Source organism: Oryctolagus cuniculus, chromosome 16 (assembly GCF_051225735.1).
Source record: "Oryctolagus cuniculus isolate XC-2025 breed Fujian yellow rabbit chromosome 16, ASM5122573v1, whole genome shotgun sequence".
NCBI lineage: Eukaryota > Metazoa > Chordata > Mammalia > Lagomorpha > Leporidae > Oryctolagus > Oryctolagus cuniculus.
In genome coordinates this window covers 22,875,887-22,897,651 of record NC_142882.1, presented here as the reverse complement: position 1 = coordinate 22,897,651, position 21,765 = coordinate 22,875,887, and the positions used below count along the sequence as shown (strand labels likewise).

The 21,765-nt window shown below is 54.3% G+C and overlaps 1 protein-coding gene across 10 annotated transcripts in view; it reads right to left on the bottom strand.

The window, feature by feature from the left end:
- Positions 1–21,765, bottom strand: part of CACNA1A (calcium voltage-gated channel subunit alpha1 A) — a 211,952-nt gene that overhangs the window by 134,310 nt on the left and 55,877 nt on the right. For 9 of the 10 annotated variants that reach the window (XR_016222260.1, XM_089315017.1, XM_089315018.1 and 6 more), the window contains one exon: positions 1,628–1,734. Coding sequence is in view for 9 of the 10 variants with exons in the window: in XM_089315017.1 (XP_089171143.1) it covers positions 1,628–1,734 (107 nt within the window). In the remaining variant the exon portion in view is untranslated. 10 annotated transcript variants of the gene reach the window in all.

Sequence of the window (21,765 nt, the reverse complement as noted above, 5' to 3'; positions counted from 1 at the left end):
CCAGGAGGACTTCCCGGAAGCCAAACCAGCGGGGTGACCTTTCGCTCCCTGAAGCTCGGAGCAAAATAATGCTGTGTTCTTTACCAGGTCCCCAGCCTCGGGCACTGTGGTTTAGGGACAAGGAACTTTGTCCCAACGCTGGAGTCCTGAGGCCACCAACATCGCGTGGGTTGGGGCTCAGTGGGGTCTGACACCCCCTTCTCTCCACCCCGAGGTGATTTCTGGTTCTGGAATGACGGCAGAGAGGAGGGCGGGGTCCCTCGCTGAACGTGAGAATCTCGGGGCCTGAAGAACCGGGCTGCAGCTGCCGGAAGGGTGTTGGTGCTGGTGTGCAGCCCAGTAGAGTTCTAGGGAATGAGCAGTTGCGTTTTGAATGTACAAGAAACACAGGGACTGGAGGTGAACAAGCTGAATGACATCCTTGAGGCACAAACTGAGTGATGTCATAGTGGAGCGAGCTGGGTGACGTCATAGAAGCAAAGCTGGATGACGTCACAGAGGTCCCACAGCGGAACAGGGTGAGTGACGACACAGAGGCACATCATAAAGGAACAACCAGTCAGAAACCAGCATGTGGGCCATTCCTCAGGCAGCTGGACTTGGTTTCCAGCCCACATCCGTGGCTCAGGGGGAACCATCATGGAAATTCACACGCAGGCTGGTTCTCAGTGGAGTGGAGAGACCCGCTCTGAACTCTGTTGGATAAGCTTGTCCTTGGGCAGTGCAAGAAGACAGGGCCACCCCATCTACAACAATGCACACCCACGTGGGCAAGTTGTCTGGGACCTGCGTTAAGATACGCCCCGCCAAGAAAGGCAAATCAAGGAGACTTAAAAAAAAAAAAAAAGAAAGAAAGAAAGAAGGGCATGGGCAGAGCACGTGACAAAATTTCCACAAAAGCTGTTGAATCGGGGACTTGGGGAAACAATGAAAAGATGGATTTATTTGGGTGCAATAAAAGTTTTGAGACCCATGTTATCATCATGTTCTCTGGAAGGCCAACATTTTTACAAGGATTTTGCTGGTGTTGTTTTTGAAGGTGATGTTTCCAGGAGCAGTGGGGCCCCTTGTCACTGGCCTGTCTGCCCCACCCTAGTGGACACTGGGTCTTCTGGGTGTCCAGGGTTGGGGGGGGTGTGGCAGGAGAGTTTCTCCCTGTGGGTTCCTGGAGCTCACGAGAGGCCTGGCTCTTGGGGTGGGAGTTGTGATGCAATGGATGAAGCCACTGCCTGGGACTCTTCCATTCTATGTTAGAGCACCAAGTCCCAGCACCTCTGCTTCCAGTCCAGCTCCCTGCCAATGCACCTGGAAAGGCAGCGACTGATGGCCCCAGATGTTTGGGCCCCTGGCAGCCCCATGGGAGACCCGGATGGAGGTCCTGGCTCCTGGCTTCAGCTTGACCCAGCCCTGGCTGTTGCAGGCATTTTGGAGGGGAGTGAACCAGTGGATGGAAGATCTGTCACTCTGCCTTTCAATTAAATTAAAAAAAAAAAAAAACCTCTTATGACAAAGATCTGGCTGTTGGGTCCAGGACGGAGAGCCTGCTGTACCGCCACTCCCCACCCCCACCCCAGTCAGTGCACCCCACTAAAAGCAAAGCAGAAAGTCCCAAGGGGGCGTCACTCACCAGCCGCTCAGACATCGGGGTCTTGTCGTCATCTGGCAGATGCTGCTCCAGCGCCAGGACAATGCAGTTTGCTATGATGGTGGCTAAAATCATGTACTCAAAGGGAGTATCATGGAGTTAAGGAAAACCTTCCCAGCTGGGTTAAGAGCAAGGGGCATGGGGCAGGGGTGGGAAGTGGGGGCGGAGTTTCAAGGTGAGCTTGTCCCCTTCGGTCTAAGCCCAAAACCGTCTCACGCCTGCTCCCATGCCCTCCACCCACACTGGATGTGCCCCTCCTCCAGTGTGGATGACCCCAGTGCCTATCAGCAGGTGCTCCTCTCTCTCTGTGGATCCCAAACCTGGGGCAGGTCCTGCTGAGCCAACCCCTCTTCCTTTCTATCTGTTGAACTCTTTCTTTAGTAGAGCGTTAAGCCTTTGACTCTACTGTAAATTTAAGATACATTCTGGGGGCCGGGGCTGTGGCGTAGGGTGTAAAGCCGCTGCCTGAGGTGCCGGCATCCCATGTGGACGCTGGTTCAAGTCCCGGCTGCTCCACTTCCAATCCAGCTCTCTGCTAGGGCCTGGGAAAGCAGTAGAAGATGGCCCAAGTCCTTTGGCCCCTACACGCATGTGGGAAGACCTGGAGGAAGCCCCTGGCTCCTGGCTTCGGATTGGTGCAGCTCAGGCCATTGTGGCCAATTGGGAGTGAACCAGCAGATGGAAGACCTCTCTCTCTCTCTCTCTCTCTCTCTCTCTCTCTCTCTCTGCCTCTCCTCTCTCTGTGTAATTCTGACTTTCAAATAAATAATAAATAAAAAGACTGTTCTGTGTATGAATGACCCCATATACAAGAAATGCCCAGCATAGCAAATCCATAGAAACAGAAAGCAGATTTAGTGGTGGCTGGGGGTCGGGAAGAGAGAGAGGGTGGGCACCAGGAGTGCCTGCCCAGTGCTTTGGAACTGGACCAAGGTGGTAAGTTGCCAACCACCGTGGATATCCTGAGTGCCTAAACGCCGCTGCACTGGTACTTTGAAGTTCATGGTGCAGAGCCTACATTTGGTGCAGTGCTCAAGACGCCACAGGCGACGCCTGCACCCCATGTCGGAGGGCCTGGCTCCCAGAGTCCCAGCTCTGCTCCTGACTCCAGCTTCCTGCTAACGCGCACTCTTGGAGGCAGCAGGTGGCAGCTCACGGGCTTCGGTCCCTGCCCACCCATATGGGAGACCTGGATGGAGTTCCTGGCTCCTGGCTTCAGCCTGGTCCAGCCCTGGCTTATAGCAGGTATTTTTTAAAATTTTTATTTGTTAGGCTGGCGCCACGGCTCAATAGGCTAATCCTCCACCTAGCAGCGCCGGCACACCGGGTTCTAGTCCCGGTCAGGGCGCCAGATTCTGTCCCGTTGCCCCTCTTCCAGTCCAGCTCTCTGCTGTGGCCAGGGAGTGCAGTGGAGGATGGCCCAAGTGCTTGGGCCTTGCACCCCATGGGAGACCAGGATAAGCACCTGGCTCCTGCCTTCGGATCAGCGCAGTGCGCTGGCCGCAGCGTGCCAGCCGTGGTGGCCATTGGAGGGTGAACCAACGGCAAAACGAAGACCTTTCTCTCTGTCTCTCTCTCATTATCCACTCTGCCTGTCAAAAAAAATTTTTATTTGTTAAAGAGTTTTTAAATTTGTTGTATTTGAGAAGCAGAGTTACAGATGGACACAGACACATAGAGGGAGAGAGAGAGGGAGAGAGAGAGCTAGCTAGCTTCCATCCACTAGTTCACTTCTCGAATGGCCTCAATGGACAGGGCTGAGCCAGGCAGAAGCCAGGAGCTCCATCCAGGTCTCTCACATGCATAGCAGGTGCACAAGCACTTGGGCCATCTTCCACTGCTTTCCCAGGTGCATTAGCAGGGAGCTGGATCAGAAGTGGAGCAGCCAGGACTCGAACCAGTGCCCATATGGGATGCTGGCACTGCAGGCAGCAGCTTAGCCTGCTTTGTCACAGTGCTGGTCCCCTGTGGCAGGTATTTGGGGAGTGACCAGTGGATGGGAGATCTCTGTCTGTCTGTCTGTGTGCCTCTCTCTCCGACTTCCAAAGAAATAAAAAATAAATTCTAAAACTGGCCAATTGTAGGACATGAGCTTAAGGGCAGGTGTCTGGGAGTCTGACATTTCAAGACGTGAAGGAGGGCAGGGCAGGCCATGTGGCTCTCACCAGAAGCTGTCCCTGCTGTCCCTCCAGGCGGGGACAGCCCCTGACAGCTCTGTAGGAGGCTGCCGGGGCGCCCCATGGGCGTGTCACGCTCACTCGGGGAGGGTTTACCTTGTTCATTCCACGTCAGCGTTCATTTCAGCTGCTGAAGTGACAGAGAATAAACAATGACACCCCAGGGCCAAAGGCCCCACAAGCCGCCACCCATGAAACCTCTGAGAAGCCGGGGGACGCGTGTGGGGTCTAGGAGCAGGAAGAGGACGCTAGGGAGAGATGACCATGAACCTTTTTTTTTTTCGACAGGCAGAGTGGACAGTGAGAGCGAGACAGAGAGAAAGGTCTTCCTTTGCCGTTGGTTCACCCTCCAATGGCCGCCATGGCTGGCGCGCTGCGGCCGGCGCACTGCGCTGATCCGATGGCAGGAGCCAGGTGCTTCTCCTGGTCTCCCATGGGGTGCAGGGCCCAAGCACTTGGGCCATCCTCCACTGCACTCCCTGGCCACAGCAGAGAGCTGGCCTGGAAGAGGGGCAACCGGGACAGAATCCGGCGCCCCGACCGGGACTAGAACCCGGTGTGCCGGCGCTGCAAGGCGGAGGATTAGCCTAGTGAGCCGCGGCGCCAGCTAACCATGATCCTTACTCAGCATGACTTGCACCTGGGGCCGATCATTCCAGCCCATGCTGGGATTGTAGGGGGCAGGCGGTGGCTGTGGCCCCCAGCGACACTCTCTTCATTTCACATTCCATGAAGCATTCATGGGGCCTCTTTTGGGGGAACTTGGCTCCCCTCCGAGATTTCTCCTTTGGAAAATTAAGATGGTGGGGTTGGGGTTGGGGCCCAGCGGGCTAAGCCACCACTCACACTCGGGACGCCGACACCCGATATTGGTGCCTGGTTGGAGTCCTGGCTGCTCTGCACTTGTGACTCAGCTCCCTGCTAATGCAGCAGGTGGTGGTGGCGCAAGGATTTGGGTCCCTGCCACCCACGTGGGAGACCCGGATGGAGCTCCTGGCTCCTGGCTTCAGCCTGGCCCAGCCCCAGCCTTTGAGGTCATTTGGGGAATGAACCAGTAGATGGAGATATCTCTCTCTCTCTCTTTCTCTCTCTGCCTTTCAAATAAGTCTTAAAAAAGAAAAGAAAATTAGCGTCAGTCTCCCCTTTGTCCCTACTGCAGGCTGGGGGCAGGCGAGGGAAGTTGAAGCCAACAAAAAAAAAAAACCCACTTGCCAGGTGGAAAGACTGATCCTGAAAGAGAGAATCCAGGAGTTAAATCTCCACCGGGCCGGAAAACGCAGGCCGCTCTTTCAGCCGGCTCCCTCCCCGTCTCTGCCTCCAGCTGTCAGCTCCGTGCAGACTCTGCAAAGCTCAGACTCAGGACAATCCAGGGAGCCAACAAAAGCCAGTCTTGTCACCAAGCATCTCTGATTGGCTCCCTGCCTCCAGGCTGCTGGTCACGGAGGGCCCCCGGAGAACAAAGCCGGGTGTGCCCGCCTCACCCTGCAAGCCTGGAAAATAGGAGACAATATTTGTACACAGCGAGGCGAGGCCAAGCCCTTTCCTGGCTGCCTCTCATCGTGATTGGAATCCGACTTCGCTCCCTGCCAGCTCAGCATCTTAGCTTGCTGCAGCAGCAAGACAAAACGCATCTCCTTCCTCGGCTCCCCTGGCCTCTCGCCCCGGCACGGCTGGGATGTGCCTTCCTATTCGTATCAGCTCCACACTGAAGGTTCCAGGAAGAATCCCAGCAGGCTGGCCGGCACACAGCACATTTTTTTTTTTTACAGGCTGCACCGTCAGGGGTTTCAGCTGCCCAAGACCACAGTTCTCCAATGAAGCCTGGGCAAACAGGCCAAGGAAGAAGCTGCCTGCTCGCTCTCTCACTCTCTCTTTCTCCTTCCTGTTTCTCATCACTCCTCTGTCTCCACTCACCCACAAACCCTGAAGACGTGTCCTACCCAGGAGCCCACATTCACCTGAGACTCGTGCTACCCCAGCAAGATGCAAGGACCAGTGGCATCTGCAGGTTGCACATTAAAAAAAAAAAAATCTCCCAGAGATCTGTGTGCACGGCCTTGCTTAGGAAGTGCCGGCTGATGGGTGGGGAGGGGCTTAGGTAACTGCAGCTGTGGGTTATCCAGAAGCAGGTGGGGGGGGGGCTCCTCTTTCTCCTCCAGTCCCTTCTGACCCCAGGAGAAGTCAACCCCATATCCTGAAACAGAAGCAATGTAACAATCAAACAGATGAGCAGGGAAGAACAATCCAGCTAAAAGCACCATTGAGCACTCAGTGTCCCACCTCACTCAAGAAGAGAAGCCCAGCCTTCAGCCGCCAGCAGGGCCTGGTATGACCTGTCCCCGTCACCTCCCTGCCCTCCTCTCTACTCTCCCCTCCTCCACAGCTGCCAGTCCTAACAGACCACACTCCTGCCCCAGGGCCTTTGCACCTGTCATCATTCTTTTTCCCAAGCACCCACAGGATTCCCTCCCTCACTTTCTTTAGGTCTTTGCTCAGAGGGCACTTCCTTTCCACCACCCTTCCCTCACATTATTCTTTTTCCTTTTGGCCTTGGTCGAACATCTGTTAACGATTTCCTTCTTTGTCATTCACTGTCTCCCTCCCAGTTCTGTGCATGTGGTCATTCAATGCTTTGTCCCCTACACTGAAGAGGGTGTCCATTCCGTAGCAGGTGTTCAGTCACCACCTCTGGAGGGCAGGGAGAGAGGGAGCATGGCTTTTGTTTCCTGCATCTCTCCCCATCTCGGTGGGTGGGTTAAGGATACACGCAGCCCCTGGAAACGCGTGGTGAGTGCTTGGACAAGAGACGCACACAGGCCAAGGTGCCTTGCCCCTGGGGGCTGAAGTTAAAGGTTGCCCTGGGTATTGCGGGCTGGGGGAGAGGGGGTCTGGTGCCGGAAGGGGATGGAGGGTGGAGAGGAGGGAGGAGGTGAGGTTCTTTTCAGCCAAATCTCAAGTCATGCCTGATCTTCCTAATTTAGAAAGGCTGGGTTCTCACTCCCAGCTGCGGTGAGCAATGCCTCTGTTCGCTGAGCTGAGCCTTCCTGCTCCCTGATTGGTTTGGAAAGAAAGTCCCTGTGTCAGCAGAGCCAGTATAATCAGCCAGCAAGAGGAGGCCCAAGGGAGGGGGAGAGGGAGGAGAAGAACTGAAAGCGGAGAAGCCTCTCTGATGCGAGCAAAAACTGGCCTTGGAAGCCAGGAGAGCTGAGAGAGCCCGGGCGGGCAGGTGCAGACACACACAAACCTGCCCGCCTCCACAGACTGGCGGGGACCTGCAGAGGCACCCACCCCTCCCCCGGGGAGAAGGGGACAAGCAGAGCCGCACCTATGATGGTATCTTGTTCTTGGGACCCAGCACACAGAGAGACAGAGAGAGAGAGGAAATCGATTCTCAAAGTTGGCATGGCTGCCAGTGCCTGCCCTCTTAGCAAGCCCTTACAGAGAGCCTAAACCATGCAGACTGCTCCTTCTGACACAGCCACCCCCATCTCACGCCCAACCTCCTGTGGCTGCTGCAAACACCAAGCCAAATCTATTCACTCATCACGACTCTGTCCTCCTGCTGGGGGGCCACCTGGTGTGGGGCACGTTTAGAGGAGACACCCTTGAATGAGTCAACTGTGCAGCCGAAGTTGTGGGGAAGGCCGGGCAGAAGGCCCTCCCTCCCCTGTGGCTCCCAGGGGGCATTGAGGTCCCTACATAGATACATTCAAAGTGCAGATACCATGGTAGGCTCCTTGTCTCTGTTAATTCCTCTGGGAGTGGATTCTGTTCTAAGCCTCGTTTTCCAGATTAAGGAAATGAAGGCTCAGAGTAAGGAAACAAATTGTTCAAGATCAAGCAGTGCTTTTAAGCTGGTGGTCCCTAAGGACCACTCAGTGGCTTACAGGAAGTAAGGTTGATGAGGTTGCATTTATTTAAAAACTGGAGCGTGCACTTGGGACCTTAACCATGTAGATCAGACCACACGGGTGACGCCAGCCCCAAGTCCCAACCAACGGCTCCAGCTGAATTCAGCAGTCATCAACCATTGGCTGTTAACCCATCTGAAGTGGATCCTATTAATGAGTTTTTCAACTTCCAGCAGAGAGCCTCTGACTCTCAGTCATGGGCTTCCAACTCTGCAACACACAGCATCAACCAAAATCCAGCCGACCATGCAGAGACAGAGAGAAGTCAATGCCCCTTAAACTTGGTGCCGCCCAATGGTGTTTTCAGCACCACGGCCAGCGCCAAGAGCCTCCTGTTGAATTTCACATCCACGCAGATGCTGCAAACAAACCCAGCATCATTTACTAACAGCCTCTGAGACATTTGTAAAGACTGACCCTTCACCTACTGGGTGGAAGGGGAGAGGAAATTGACCCATTATGTCATCAGGAAAATCAGAAAATGCCAACACCTAATACCAAATCGGTTTGGTGGACGGTCTGCTCCTTAATAATAGTCAAATTTCAGCCGGCACCGCAGCTCACTAGGCTAATCCTCTGCCTTGCAGCGCCAGCACACCAGGTTCTAGTCCCGGTCGGGGCGCCGGATTCTGTCCCGGTTGCCCCTCTTCCAGGCCAGCTCTCTGCTGTGGCCAGGGAGTGCAGTGGAGGATGGCCCAAGTGCTTGGGCCCTGCACCCCATGGGAGACCAGGAGAAGCACCTGGCTCCTGCCTTCGGATCAGCGCGGTGCGCCGGCCGCAGTGGCCATTGGAGGGTGAGCCAACGGTAAAGGAAGACCTTTCTCTCTGTCCCTCTCTCTCACTGTCCACTCTGCCTGTCAAAAAAAAATAGTCAAATTTCCAACACTTTGATTCTGGAATAAGGAATCTATCCAAGGTAGGTGGATCCATGCTACATAGGGTCTCTCGGCAGTTTTTACACTAGTTCCTGTGAGGATTAGGGAATTTAGGGGTAGGCATCCTGTGCAGTAGTTAAGACACCTCTTGGGATGTCAGCAACCCAAATTGGAATGCCTGGGTTTCAATCCTGGCTCCGCTCCTAATCCCAGCTTCCCAACGATGCACATCCTAGGAGGCAGAAGGGGACGGCTCAAGAACTTGGGCTTCTGCCATCCACATGGGAGACCTGGATTGAATACCAGGCTCCTGGCTTTGGCCCCAGCCCAGCCCCAGCTGTTGTGGGCATTTGGGGATTGAATCAGCAGATGGGAGAACTCTATCTTTCCCTGTGAGTGTCTCTCTGTCTTTCAAATACATTAAACAAACCTTGAGTCAGTAAAAAAAATTAATATGCTTAGGAGAACATGCAACGGGATGCATCTGATTGTAATTCTACAGCACATTTTTTAATCACCATGGCTGCTACTAGTATTGTAATATGATCATTTTTTTAGGTTTTTTGTCCACCGTCCCTGGCTCATAACTCCCTTCCAAGGCAGATAAAAGAAAGTCAAATAGGTCTGAAGATCCTTCGCATGGGCAGTTGGATGGAAGAGATAAAGTCCAGCACCAGTACACCAAGATGGGAACACTGCAGCTCACCCTAACCTATTGTGTATTTTATGAATGGCTGCAAAAAAGCCATTCATAAAATACATAAATGACTCCAGACATGAGTAATGAATGACAAGGAGACAGAGGTGGTGACTGCCCTGATAGGATCAGTACACAGCATACAATGTGCCGTGAATATGTGTTCATGAAGAATTTTTGCCATCTAAGGAACCAGAAATGCTAACTACCTCATTCAATCACAACACATTGTACCCCCCAAAAAAGTATAATAAAAAAAGAAAAGAAAAAGCTGGGCATTTAGGCTAGCAGGTAGGATGCCAGCTGGGATGGTACAGCCTACAGCAAGAGCGCCTGGATTCCATGGCCAGCTCCAACTCCTGACTGCAGCTTCCCGCTAATGGAGTACATGGAGAAGCAGCCATGAGGACTTAACTAACAGGTGGGAGAGCTGGATGGAGTTTCTGGCTCCTAGCTCCTGCCTTAGCCATTGCAAGCATTTGTTAGGGGTGGGAGGGGGGTCAGTGAACTCGGGCATGGGAGTTTTCTCTTTCTGTGTGTCTCAAATTTAAAAACAGAGAGCCAATCACTTTAGAGGGGTCCTTCCCTGTTCACTCAGAAGCAGAACTGGTCCTCCATCCACTTCAGGTCACACCACACCCCCTTTTTGTCCAGTCCCACTTGGACATGGCTGTCCACACATCAATCATGCCTACACGGTGAGGTCCCCGGAAAAACCCAGGGCAGAATTCAGGGAAGGCCCAAAGGAAGGGGGTCGAGAGTTCACCCATGTGCTGGGAGGGTGGCAGGTGCACCTCACTTCCACGGAGACAGAACGTCCCGTGTTCAGGTCCCTGCCAGACCTCACCCAATGTGTTCCTAGAGCTGGGAGTTACAGTCTTTAGAACAAGTCCGCAAATGGGATGGCCGTGTTTCCTCGGGTTCCGTGAACCACTCTAGCTAATTAATCGAATCTGAGGAGAGGGTCATGGCAACCCCAATTCATAGCCATTGAGAACAACGTTCTAGAAGCATGGACTGGCCCCTGGGTTCAAAGTGGAGTGCAGAGGGCCAGCGCCGTGGCTCAATAGGCTGATCCTCCGCCTTGCAGCACTGGCACACCAGGTTCTAGTCCCGGTCGGGGCGCCGGATTCTGTCCCGGTTGCCCCTCTTCCAGGCCAGCTCTCTGCTGTGGCCCGGGAGTGCAGTGGAGGATGACCCAAGTGCTTGGGCCCTGCACCCCATGGGAGACCGGGAGAAGCACCTGGCTCCCGGCTCTGGATCAGCGCAGCCCGCCAGCCGCAGCAGCCATTGGAGAGTGAACCAACGGCAAAGAAAGACCTTTCTCTCTCTCTCACTGTCCATTCTGCCTGTCAAAAATAAAAAAAATAAAAATTAAAAAAAAAAAAGTGGAGTGCAGGACTGGGGACTGAGCCCTCAACCTGCGGGATCGGATGCCACTTCTGGACAGACAGGAATTAGTGGACACTCAGCCGCTGCCCACTGCAGAACCGACTGCCTCCCAACACCTTCTGAAATCACGCACACTTTCTGTGTTGATTGTGGTGTGAGAACAAAGAAAAAAAAAAAACAATCAGTTGGTTTTCCCCAGCACAAGTAGGATTAACTTTTCCTGATCTTTTTTATTTATTTTTTTTTTTTTGCTCATCTAAGTCTTGGTTCCTTCCCTCCAAAATGACTCTCATGCTGGACCCCTAATCTCTCCAATCCCAAAATATATGCAAGAAAAGGAAGCTACGTGTGGTCCACGCTCTGGAGATCAAATGGAAAACAAATGTTACAGCCACTGTCACTGGATGGTTCCTATCACAGTGACACGAACTGTGTCTGGCTGCCCTCACTTGGCAAAATACGCTAGCCATTCAGGCTCCTTGCAGCAGGGGCCAGCGCCTCCATGCATTTTTCATGGCTCAGTAATATTCCACCATCTGACGCACCAAACTCTATTTACCCATTTATCCGTGGTGAGCTGTTTTTACTCTAGAATACAAAAATCTATGGCAATAGAATGCAGATCGGTGGTTCCAGGGGCCTGGGGGGAACAGACAACAGCTGCTTCGTGGGCACATGTCTTGGACCTAGGTAGAGGTGATGGTTGCCCCACAGTGAGCGTGGGTTCTGTGCTTGTCAATGGATCGTTTGAAAATGGCTGCTTGGGCTCTCTGCTGTGGCCAGGGAGTGCAGTGGAGGATGGCCCAAGTGCTTGGGCCCTGCACCCCATGGGAGACCAGGAGAAGCACCTGGCTCCTGCCATCGGATCAGCGCGGTGCGCCGGCTACAGCGCGCTGGCCGCGCTGGCCATTGGAGGGTGAACCAATGGCAAAGGAAGACCTTTCTCTCTGTCTCTCTCTCTCACTGTCCACTCTGCCTGTCAAAAAAAGAAAGAAAGAAAGAAAATGGCTGCTTGGAGCAGGCGATGAGCCCGCATCCTATATCTGAGTGCCTGTGTCTGAGTCCTGGCTCTCACCACACCAACTTCCTGTTAATAGACCCTGGGATGCAGCTGTAATAACTCAAGTAGTTGAGCCCTTACTAAGGGAGGGGGGCAGGGACCTGGGTTGGTTTTCTGGCTCCCAGCTATGGTCCTGGACCAGCTCCAGCCATGACAGTCACTGTAAGTGAATCCACGATGGATAGTGTTGCTGTCTCTCAAACACACATTAAAAAAAAAAAATTATTGGCCAGCGCCGCGGCTCACTAGGCTAATCCTCCGCCTAGCGGCGCCGGCACACCGGGTTCTAGTCCCGGTCGGGGCGCCGGATTCTGTCCCGGTTGCCCTTCTTCCAGGCCAGCTCTCTGCTGTGGCCAGGGAGTGCAGTGGAGGATGGCCCAGGTGCTTGGGCCCTGCACCCCATGGGAGACCAGGAAAAGCACCTGGCTCCTGGCTCCTGCCATCGGATCAGCGCGGTGCGCTGGCCGCAGCGCGCCAGCCGCGGCGGCCATTGGAGGGTGAATCAACGGCAAAGGAAGACCTTTCTCTCTGTCTCTCTCTCTCACTGTCCACTCTGCCTGTCAAAAAAAAAAAATATTCATTTTGTTACACAAATTTCACTGTTTTTTTTAACACAAAATTTCACTAGTTTTACTTTCTTCTCCTTCCTCTTGAATTTCTTCTCTGAGTTCCCATCATGAGATTCACATACTGATTTTTTTTTCAGGGGGGTGGGTGGGAAGAGGCTGACTTTGTTCACAGACTGAAGACTCTAAGAACTATGTTGTCGTTTTGATTTTTTTTAAAGAATTATTTTATTTATTTGAAAGTCAGAGTTACACAGAGAGAAAAGGAGAGGCAGAGAGAGGGGGAGGGGTCTTCCATTCCACTGGTTCACTCCCCAAATGACCGCTATGGCCAGAGCTGCACTGATCCGAAGCCAGGAGCCAGGAGCTTCTTCCTGGTCTCCCACGTGGGTGCAGGGGCCCAAGGACTTGGGTCATCTTCCACTGCTTTCCCAGACCATAGCAGAGAGCTGGATCGGAAGAGGAGCAGCCGGGACTTGAACCTGCACCAATATGGGATGCTGCTGCTGCAGGCTGGGGCTTTAACCCACTGCGCCACAGCGCCAGCCCCTTGATTTTTTTTTTTTTTCAATTAACAAATGGCTTTAATTCTTTAAAGAATGTGAGAGGGTTGGGGCCGGCACTGTGTCTTAGTGGGTAAAGCCACTGCCTACAGTGCCGGCATCCCATATGGGCACCAGTTCAAGTCCTGGCTGCTCCACTTCCAGTCCAGCTCTCTGCTGTGGCCTAGGAAAGCAGTAGAAGATGGCCCAAATCCTTGGGTCTCTGCACCTGCATGGGAGGAGGAAGCTCCTGGCTCCTGGCTTCAGATCGGCTCAGCTCCAGCCATTGCAGCCATCTGGGGAGTGAACCAGTGGATGGAAGACCTCTCTCTCTCTCACCCTGCCTTTCAAATAAATAAACAAAACTCTAAAAGGGAAAAAAAAAAGTTCCATCATATGCTACCCTCTCCACGTCCCCAAATTATTCGCATTTTTTTTTTTGTTTTTTGCTTCTCGTTATCTGCCATCTGGGAAGAGTCTCCTTGAATCTCCTTTATCATTAAAAAAGAAACCCACACACATTCTCCAGCGTGCAAAAGACACCCTGACTTTTGTAAACTCTATTGATTTAATCCTAGAGCTGCTGGCCCAGCTCCCAGGAGCTTCATCAACAAGACGAACACCCAGCAGCCTCCAAGCCAAGATCTGCTGCCCGGGTCTTTCCTGGGTCCTCTCTGAAACTCTCAGCACCACCAGGGCCACAAGGCCACTCGTTACTTTGCTAGCGCAATGGAGTCTCAAGGGAGCCATCCAGGCAAGACCCTGGGGATGTGCTCCCTGGTGGGGCAAGCCAGGCAGCACAGGTATAGGGGAGGTGGGGAAAGGAAAAAAAGAATTAAAAGGCAAGGAGGTGGGGCCGGCGCTGGCATCCTATCAGAGCACTGGTTCGAGTCCCGGCTGCTCCACTTCCGATCCAGCTCCCTGCTAATGCACCTGCGAAGACATTGGAGGATGGATCAAGTGCTTGGGTCCCTGCCTCCCACGTGGGAGGCCCGGATGGAGTTCCAGGCTCAGGCTTTGGACTGGCCCAGCTGTGATTGTTGGGGAAATTTGGGGAATGAATCAGCAGGTGGAAGACCTGTTGCTCTTATTCTGCCTTTCAAATAATAAAGTAAATCATCAGAAGAATGTAATGAGTTGAGGCCGGGATTTTTAGATGTATTTATTTATTTGTTTTGAAAGTCAGAATTACAGAGAGACAGGGAGATACATAGAAACAGAGAAAGATTTCCCTTCTACTGGTTCACTCCCCAGATGCCTGCAATGGCCAGGGCCAGGAGCCAGGAGCTTCTTCCAGGTCTCCCATGTGGGTGCAGGGGCCCAAGGACTTGGGCCATCTTCCACTGCTTTCCCAGGCCATAGCAGAGAGCTGGATCGGAAGTGGAGCAGCCGGGACTCGAACCGGTGCCCCTATGGGATGCCAGCACTGCAGGTGGCAGCTTTACCCGCTGCGCCACAGCGCCGGCCCCGAGACCAGGATTTCTTCACTGCTCCGCAATTTCTAAGGGGCCAGGGAAAAGTCAACCAATTCAATCCCCAGCTGTTAAAAAAGTTATTTTTTTATTATTTGTTTTTATTTATTAAAAAGACAGAGGGCCAGAGACAGAGAGGGAAAGGGAGAACTTTCATCTGCTGATTCCTGCCCCAAATGCCCACGACAAGGGCTTGGTCAACCTGAAGCCAGCAGCTCAGAACCCCACCCGGGGCTCCCGTGTGCGCGCCGGGGGCCCAAGCCCTTGGGCTGTCGCCTGCTGCCTGCCAGGGTGCGCATGCGCAGGGAGCTGGACTCAGGAGCGGCGCTGGGACTTGAATCCAGGCACTCGGATATGAGATGCGGGAGTCCCAACTGGGGTTTGAACCACTGCACCCAAACACCCACCCCTCCAAGATTGTTTCCACAGCTTAAAGTTAGCAGAAGCTCCACAGGAAGCAAAGAAAAAGGGCGATCCAACGCATGCAACAGTCTCCACCCTGCTATGATGAAGACCCGTCCCCGAGCCCCGTGGGGACCACAGCACAGGCCCCCTTTCTCCCTCACACCTAGGGTCCCCGCGCGGGGCGGGGTGGAGACCACTCCCTGCTGTGCGCTCCCCTACACTTGGTCTGAGACGGGCTCCATCTCTGGCCCACCCAGGACATCGGAGGCAGGAAAACAGAAACAGGAAATCACACGTTGGCTCCCAAGTCTTCTTTCTGTCCCCCTAGGCCACCTGTCTCCGCCTCCCAAGGGCTCAATCCAGTCTCACACCACGACACCCACCTCCAAGGAAGAGGGAAGGAGAACCGGAAATGCCAGCAAAGCTAATGTTTGATCCGCTCCCTGGGGCCAGTGCTGTGTCGCAATGCCTGTGATGCCGGCATCCTGTATGTGAGCAGCAGTTCGAGTCCCGGCTGCTCCACTTCCGATCCAGCTCCCCTGCTAATGCACCTGGGAAAGCAGCAGAGGATGGGCCAAGACCTTGGGCCCCTGCACCTGCGTGGGAGACCTGGATGGAGCTCCCGGCTCCTGGCTGTGGCTTTGGTCCAACTCTGGCTATAGCAGGCATTGGGAGAACTAGCCGATGAGAGCTCTCTCTGTCTCTGTCTCGAACCTCCCTGTCTCTGGCTCAGACCGCAGGTCCAGCAAACAGGGACTGGGGGAGCAAGTCAGGGCCAGAGCGTGACAGGGCATCGTCCACCAGCCGCACTGCCTTTCCCTGGACCTCTCTTCCAGCTCAGTTCTGGGAAGCCCGGGGTGGAGGAGGAGAGGGGTCAGGGCTGGGGGCAGGGCCTCATCTGATGTTCATCCCCCCACCTCCACCCCAGGCCAGACCAGAAGTGGAAACAGATTCCTGGGGGTGCCTGACTCCCGGCTACCCCAGGCAGGAAGTCCACATGGATAGGGCAGGTGTCGGTGCATCTGGGAAGCACTCACGTCACCGCAGCCGGTTTGGCACTGAGCATCTATTAGACGCCATATGATTGCTTTCTGCACATTCATGCAATGAACCCTGACCGCCTAGCTGATGAGGGCTCCCCAAGATTAGATCCAGAAGGAGGGGCTCCCAGGAGCTCGGCGGAGAGGCAGGTATGGATACAGGGGTGACCAGGGCAGGGCAGGGTCTCCTTCAGTGGTGGTAAGATGTTTCACAATTCCATGGGGCGCTGGTTGTACGTCATGGCAAAGGCCCCAGAATCCTCTGCCTCGAAACACTAGCTTTTATGTCCTACGTATTTTATGGCGATAAAAACATCTCAAGGTGATAGCCAGAGTTCAACCATTCCTTACTATTTTCAAAGACCGCATTCTAGCCCTGCCCCTCTCGTCCTTGATGGGACTACTCCTGGGACTGGAACCACCGCCTCCCCCAGTTTCTCACAGCTTCCACTCTTGGGCGCCCCCTCCCAACAACGCCCTGGTCTGCTCCCGCCATGGCCACCAGAGAAATCGGTCACCACCTGAGCCAGGTCTGTTCCCTCCTGGGCTCTGAACCCTCCGTGGCTCCTGCCTCCCTCAAAGCCAAAGCCTGCGCTCTCTCATGGCCCACAACCTGCCCAGCCCAGCCCATCATCTCCCTGCCCTCACCCTCTCCAATACACCCAGCATGACCCTGCCCCAGGGTCTCTGCACCTCCTAGGCAACCTTACAGCTCCCTCCTCACCTCCAGGTCATGGCTCAAATGCCATCCACCCAGGGGGGCTCTATGTGACACAGCCACTTGGCCTCTCCATGTGTTTGCAAAAGTATGGACCAACAGGGTGTCCACAGTCCCCTCCTCCAGGAAGTAGCCCCAGATTGGCCCTCCGCAAGCAAACCCTCATGTTCCTCCTTAGAAAACCAGAGAATAAAACAATTCCTTTAAGATGACCCAAGTGTTTGGGCCCCTGCACCCACGTGGGAGACCTGGAAGAAGCTCCTGGCTCCTGGCTTCAGATCAGCCCAGCCCCAGGCAGTTGAGGCCATTTGGGGAGTGAACCTATGACTGACAGCAGGCAGGGTGGGGTGCTGAGAAGCCCAGGTCTGGATGAGTGAGGGAAGAGCTACCTGACCAGAGGTAGTGCAAAGGCCCTGGGGCGGGACCGTGCTTGGTGCACCTTCAGGAGGAATTTGAGAGTCAGCGAGGCAGGAGCAGGCGAGCCTGAGTGGCTGCTACAGGGAGATGCTTAGAAGGCAGGGGACATCAGCTGTGGGCAAGGAGAGAAGTGTGGCTCTCTGGGGCTCTTGGTCAGATGGGAGGCAGAGGGAAGGGAAACAGGGCAGGTGTTTGGCCTGGAAGTTAACAGGACACTTGGGATGCCCACATCCTGTTTCAGAGTGCCTGGGGTTCTGTCTGGCTCCTCTGCCCATTCTGCTGTCCCCTAACGTGGGTCCTGGGGAGCAGCAGGTGAGGGTTCAAGGGCCCAGGTCCCTGCCACCTACGTGGGAGACCTGGATGGTGTCCCCGGCTCCCAGCTTCAGCCCTGCTTGCAGGCATTTGGGGAGTGAACCATGGATGGGCGCTCCCTCCATCTGTCTCAGTGCCTCTCAAGTCGATAAATAAAAAATGGAAAAAATAAGGGAGAGGAGGAGACTCAGGCTTGTCCTCTCTCTGCAAGACAGACCAACAAAGAGAAGGAAAAGCTGGCCTTGGAGAGAGAGAGAGAGAGAGAGAAAGAGAGAGAGAGAGAGAGAGAGAGAGAGAGAGAGAGAGAGAGAAGGGAAAGGAAGAATGCAAATGGGGAAAAATGCTGATTCACAAAAATACATACTGAATCAGGCCTGGGCAAATTCTGGCCCACAGTTTGTGTCAATAAAGTTTTATTGGCACACAGCCATGCCCAGTCATTTGCATCTTGTCTGCAGTTGTTTTTGCTACGACGGCAGAGCTGACAGAGATGGTCTGACCTGCCAAGGCCTGGAAGCTTGCTCTCTTGGACTTTGCAGAAGTTTGCCAACCTCTGCACTACAACCATAGTATGCAACTGTATACAGTCGTCCTTTGTTAGGTAGGAGGAATACATTTGAAAGGCCCCTCCCACCCTCCCAGTGGGGACTGGTGTTGTGGTGTAGTGGGTTAAGCCACCACCTGCAATGTTGACATCCCATATGGGCGTCGATTCGAGTCCCAGCTGCTCCACTTCTGATCCAGCTCCCTGCGAATGCACCTGGGAAAGCAATGGAAGATGGCCCAAGGGCTGGGACCCTGAACCCGCGTGGGAGAATCTGAGTAAGTCCCAAACTCCTGGCTTCAGCCTAGATCATTGCTGCTGCTTGGAGACTGAACCAATAGATGGAATCAATCTCTCTCTCTCTCTCTCTCTCTCTCTCTCTCTGTTACTTTACTCTGTTATTTGCCTTACAAATAAACAAATAAATCTTTTAAAAAATACAACTTATGAATTGCTTATTTCTGGAATTTTCCATTTAATATTTTCAGAGTGTGGTTGACCACGAAACCACAGACAGCAAAACCACAGACAAGGGCGGATGGTTGGATTAATACACTAAGTACTTACAGCATATATTTATCTACTAATATATACCCATAGATGGAACGTGGCATGACAGCTATGTCTTTTATTTTTTTAAAAAGCCAGAGACAGGGCCGGCGCTGCGGCTCACTAGGCTAATCCTCCGCCTAGCGGCGCCGGCACACCAGGTTCTAGTCCCGGTCGGGGCGCCGGATTCTGTCCCGGTTGCCCCTCTTCCAGGCCAGCCCTCTGCTGTGGCCAGGAAGTGCAGTGGAGGATGGCCCAGGTCCTTGGGCCCTGCACCCCATGGGAGACCAGGAAAAGCACCTGGCTCCTGGCTCCTGCCATCGGATCAGCGCGGTGCGCCGGCCGCAGCACGCTGGCCGCAGCGCGCCGGCCGCGGCGGCCATTGGAGGGTGAACCAACGGCAAAGGAAGACCTTTCTCTCTGTCTGTCTCTCTCACTGTCCACTCTGCCTGTCAAAAAAAAAAAAAAAAAAAAAAAGCCAGAGACAAAGAGAGAGAGATTGTCTACCCACCCTGGTTCACTCCCCTAAATGCCCACAACACCGGAGTCTGGCCCAGGCTGGAGCCAGGAACTGGCAACTCGATCCAAGTCTCCAATGTACATGACTGGGATCCATCCACTTAAAGCAATACCAGCAGGAAGCTGGAACCCAGAGCGGAGCTGGGATTCGAACACAGGCATTCTGATACAGGCTGCAGGGGTCCCAAGCCATCATTCCCACAACTAACAAATGCTGGCCACCAGACGAACAGGCTTTGTTGCCTGCACCCAATCTGCCCCCCTGCTATTGGAACATGATTATGGCTGTTATCCTTGACCATGAGCAGAGACCCTGGAACCAGACAGCCTAGGTTCTGATTGCACCTCGTGGGGTTCAAGGCCTCCGCCGACGACCCCTGGCTGTCTCTTAGGCTGCTGAGAACGGGACCCGCCTCTCAGGGTAGAAGGATCAAGCTAATGTGAGCAAATAAAGGGCTTGGTGCGTTGGCCAGAAATATTATTACCAGGAATATCCTGATTTTACGGATGGGGAGACTGAGGCACGAGGCAGCGAGGTCACGGGTTCCAGCCGGGGGCGGGGGGGAGAAGGAGGAAGCCGGCAGTGCCAGAGCTCATGAGAGGCCACGCCCAGCACCTGGCCCTCAGGAGTGGGACGTGTGTGTCTCCTGTCTCATTGACGCTAAGGGGCTAGGAGCACCTGGAAGTCAGAGACGGGCCTGGTCAGCCGCCAAGGGGCAATGAGGGGTTGCTCTTCCGCTCCTGCCTGGATGAATGGAGGGAGCTGAGGCAGTGACAGCCCCATCACCACAGGGTTCAAAGAAGTGGGTGAGGCCAGGAGGGCACGGGCCATTGTTCTAGCCGCTGCGCTACCCTGGGGGCGGGAGACGGGGGGGGGGGGGGGGGGAGGATCTATACAGCAGCACCAGACGGGGGCCATTGTGAACAGTCCAGGCTGCCATGCTCCTGCCTCTGCCCTACTTCCGGCTGCCAAGGCAGGCTCCAGAGAGAGGAGAGAGGTAGCAGGTACAGGTGGCAGGATCAGGAACTGTGTCCCCACCACCACCACCAGCACCACCACCGGGACCAAGTCCAGCTCCCTGAGCTCAATCTCAAAGGCCTTTTCTGGATTTTTATCTTTGGGAAAATGGGTCACTCGTGGGGAGGGCGTTGCGTGCACATCCATATCCCGTATCGGGGTGCCTGGTTCAAGTTCCAGCGCCTTCGCTCTGAAGCAGCTCCCTGCTAACGCACACCCTGGGAGACAGCAGTGATGGCCCAAGTACTGGGGTCCCTGCCACCCTTGCAGGAGACCTGGTGGAATTCCCAGCTCCTGGCTCAGCTCCAGCCACTCAGGGCACTTGGGGAGTGAACCAGCAGAAGGGATCTCTCTCTCTCTCTCTCTCTCTGGCTCTCAAATGGAATTAATTAGGAAAAAAACCACTGCTTGTACAAGACTTCACACTCTTTCCAAACAGGCAGAAGCAAAGCACTCTTACATCTCTTGGGGTGTTACAGTACCTAACACACCCTCACTCACAGTCACTGGGTCCCCTCCTGCCTGGTCAGTGCCACCCCGAAGAACGCCACACAGTCACGTGACTCAAGCCTAAGCCAATCAAGGTACACCTTTCTTGAACTCTCCTTGCTTCCAGCAGGAACACATGACCCCAGCCACAGCCAATCAGTGGCAAGAAAGCATTTGCTAAGCACCCTGGGAAGAACCGTTTCTTTGGAGAGGACCTGGGGAAGGCCTCAAGACACATCACGTCCCGGGATCCAGATAAACTGAGGCCAGACCTTCCCTGGACCCTTGAAGCCCATGAGCCTATAAAATCGTCTCTTCTTGCTTTAAGTGCTTTGAATTTCTTGCTCTTGGCGACCACAGCAAGCCAGGAAGCGGAAGTTTTGATATTAACGCCCATTTTCCAGGCATGTCAGAATCCAGGCAGGGACACCCCAGCAGGAGATGCATTGCATAGCAGTGCCTCTGGGGGCTGGGCTGTGAGTGTGTTTTGTAAATGAAGCTGAATTCCACAACAACTTCCAGAATCCAGGGAACACAACAGCAAGAAGCAACTTATGGTGGGGTGTTAATGTGCTAATGCCCTGGCCTGCAGTGCCGTGCAGGCATCCCATATGGGCACCGGTTCGAATCCCTGCTGCTCCACTTCCAATCCAGCTCTCTGCTATGGCCTGGGAAAGCAGTGGAGGATGGCCCAAGTCCTTGGGCCCCTGCACCCACGTGGGAGACTGTCGCTCCCCCTCTTCGTGGAGGAACGACACAGGACCCTGCGCTGTTCTTTCGTCTGCTCGGCCCTCCCCGGGTTTGCTGCTGGTTCTTCCCGGGTTGGCTACTATCCCTTCCACCTCCGTGGAAGGGCGGTTCCCCCTGGCCGCATTCCCCACTTCCGCAGGGGAGCGGCACACCGCCGGCCGGCTCTCTGGGGGCTGCACGGGTTCCCTTAGATGTTCCCCATAGATGTTCCTGGTGCATGCCGTCTCTCTCCTCCTTTATAGTCCTCCTCCGCCAATCCCAACTCGGCTGAGTACGCTGCTCTCCAATCAGGAGCAAGTCCTACAGTTAATTGGTTGAACTGGAGGCAGCTGTGCGGAAGCTGTTTACTTCTCTCCCAGCGCCATATTGTGGGAGAGCAGATGCATAGAATAAGTCCTAATTCGAGTAACTTAGTCTAGTCCGGATTGCTCCCCACAGATCCCCCTTTCTTTTTATTTTTTGGCGTTGATACGCGCCTGTCTTCGGTGTCCCGCGGCACACACTCTGCTGCACTTGCTAGAGTTGCCACAGGCTCTTACAAGTCCTATCAATCAGGAAAACCGAATCCGGGTCCTCTCTTCGCCGTGTTGTGAGGAGGTTTTTAGGCGCTGATGCGTGCCTGTGTTCGGTGCCCTGCAGCGCATGCTCTGCTCTGCCTGCAGGGGAC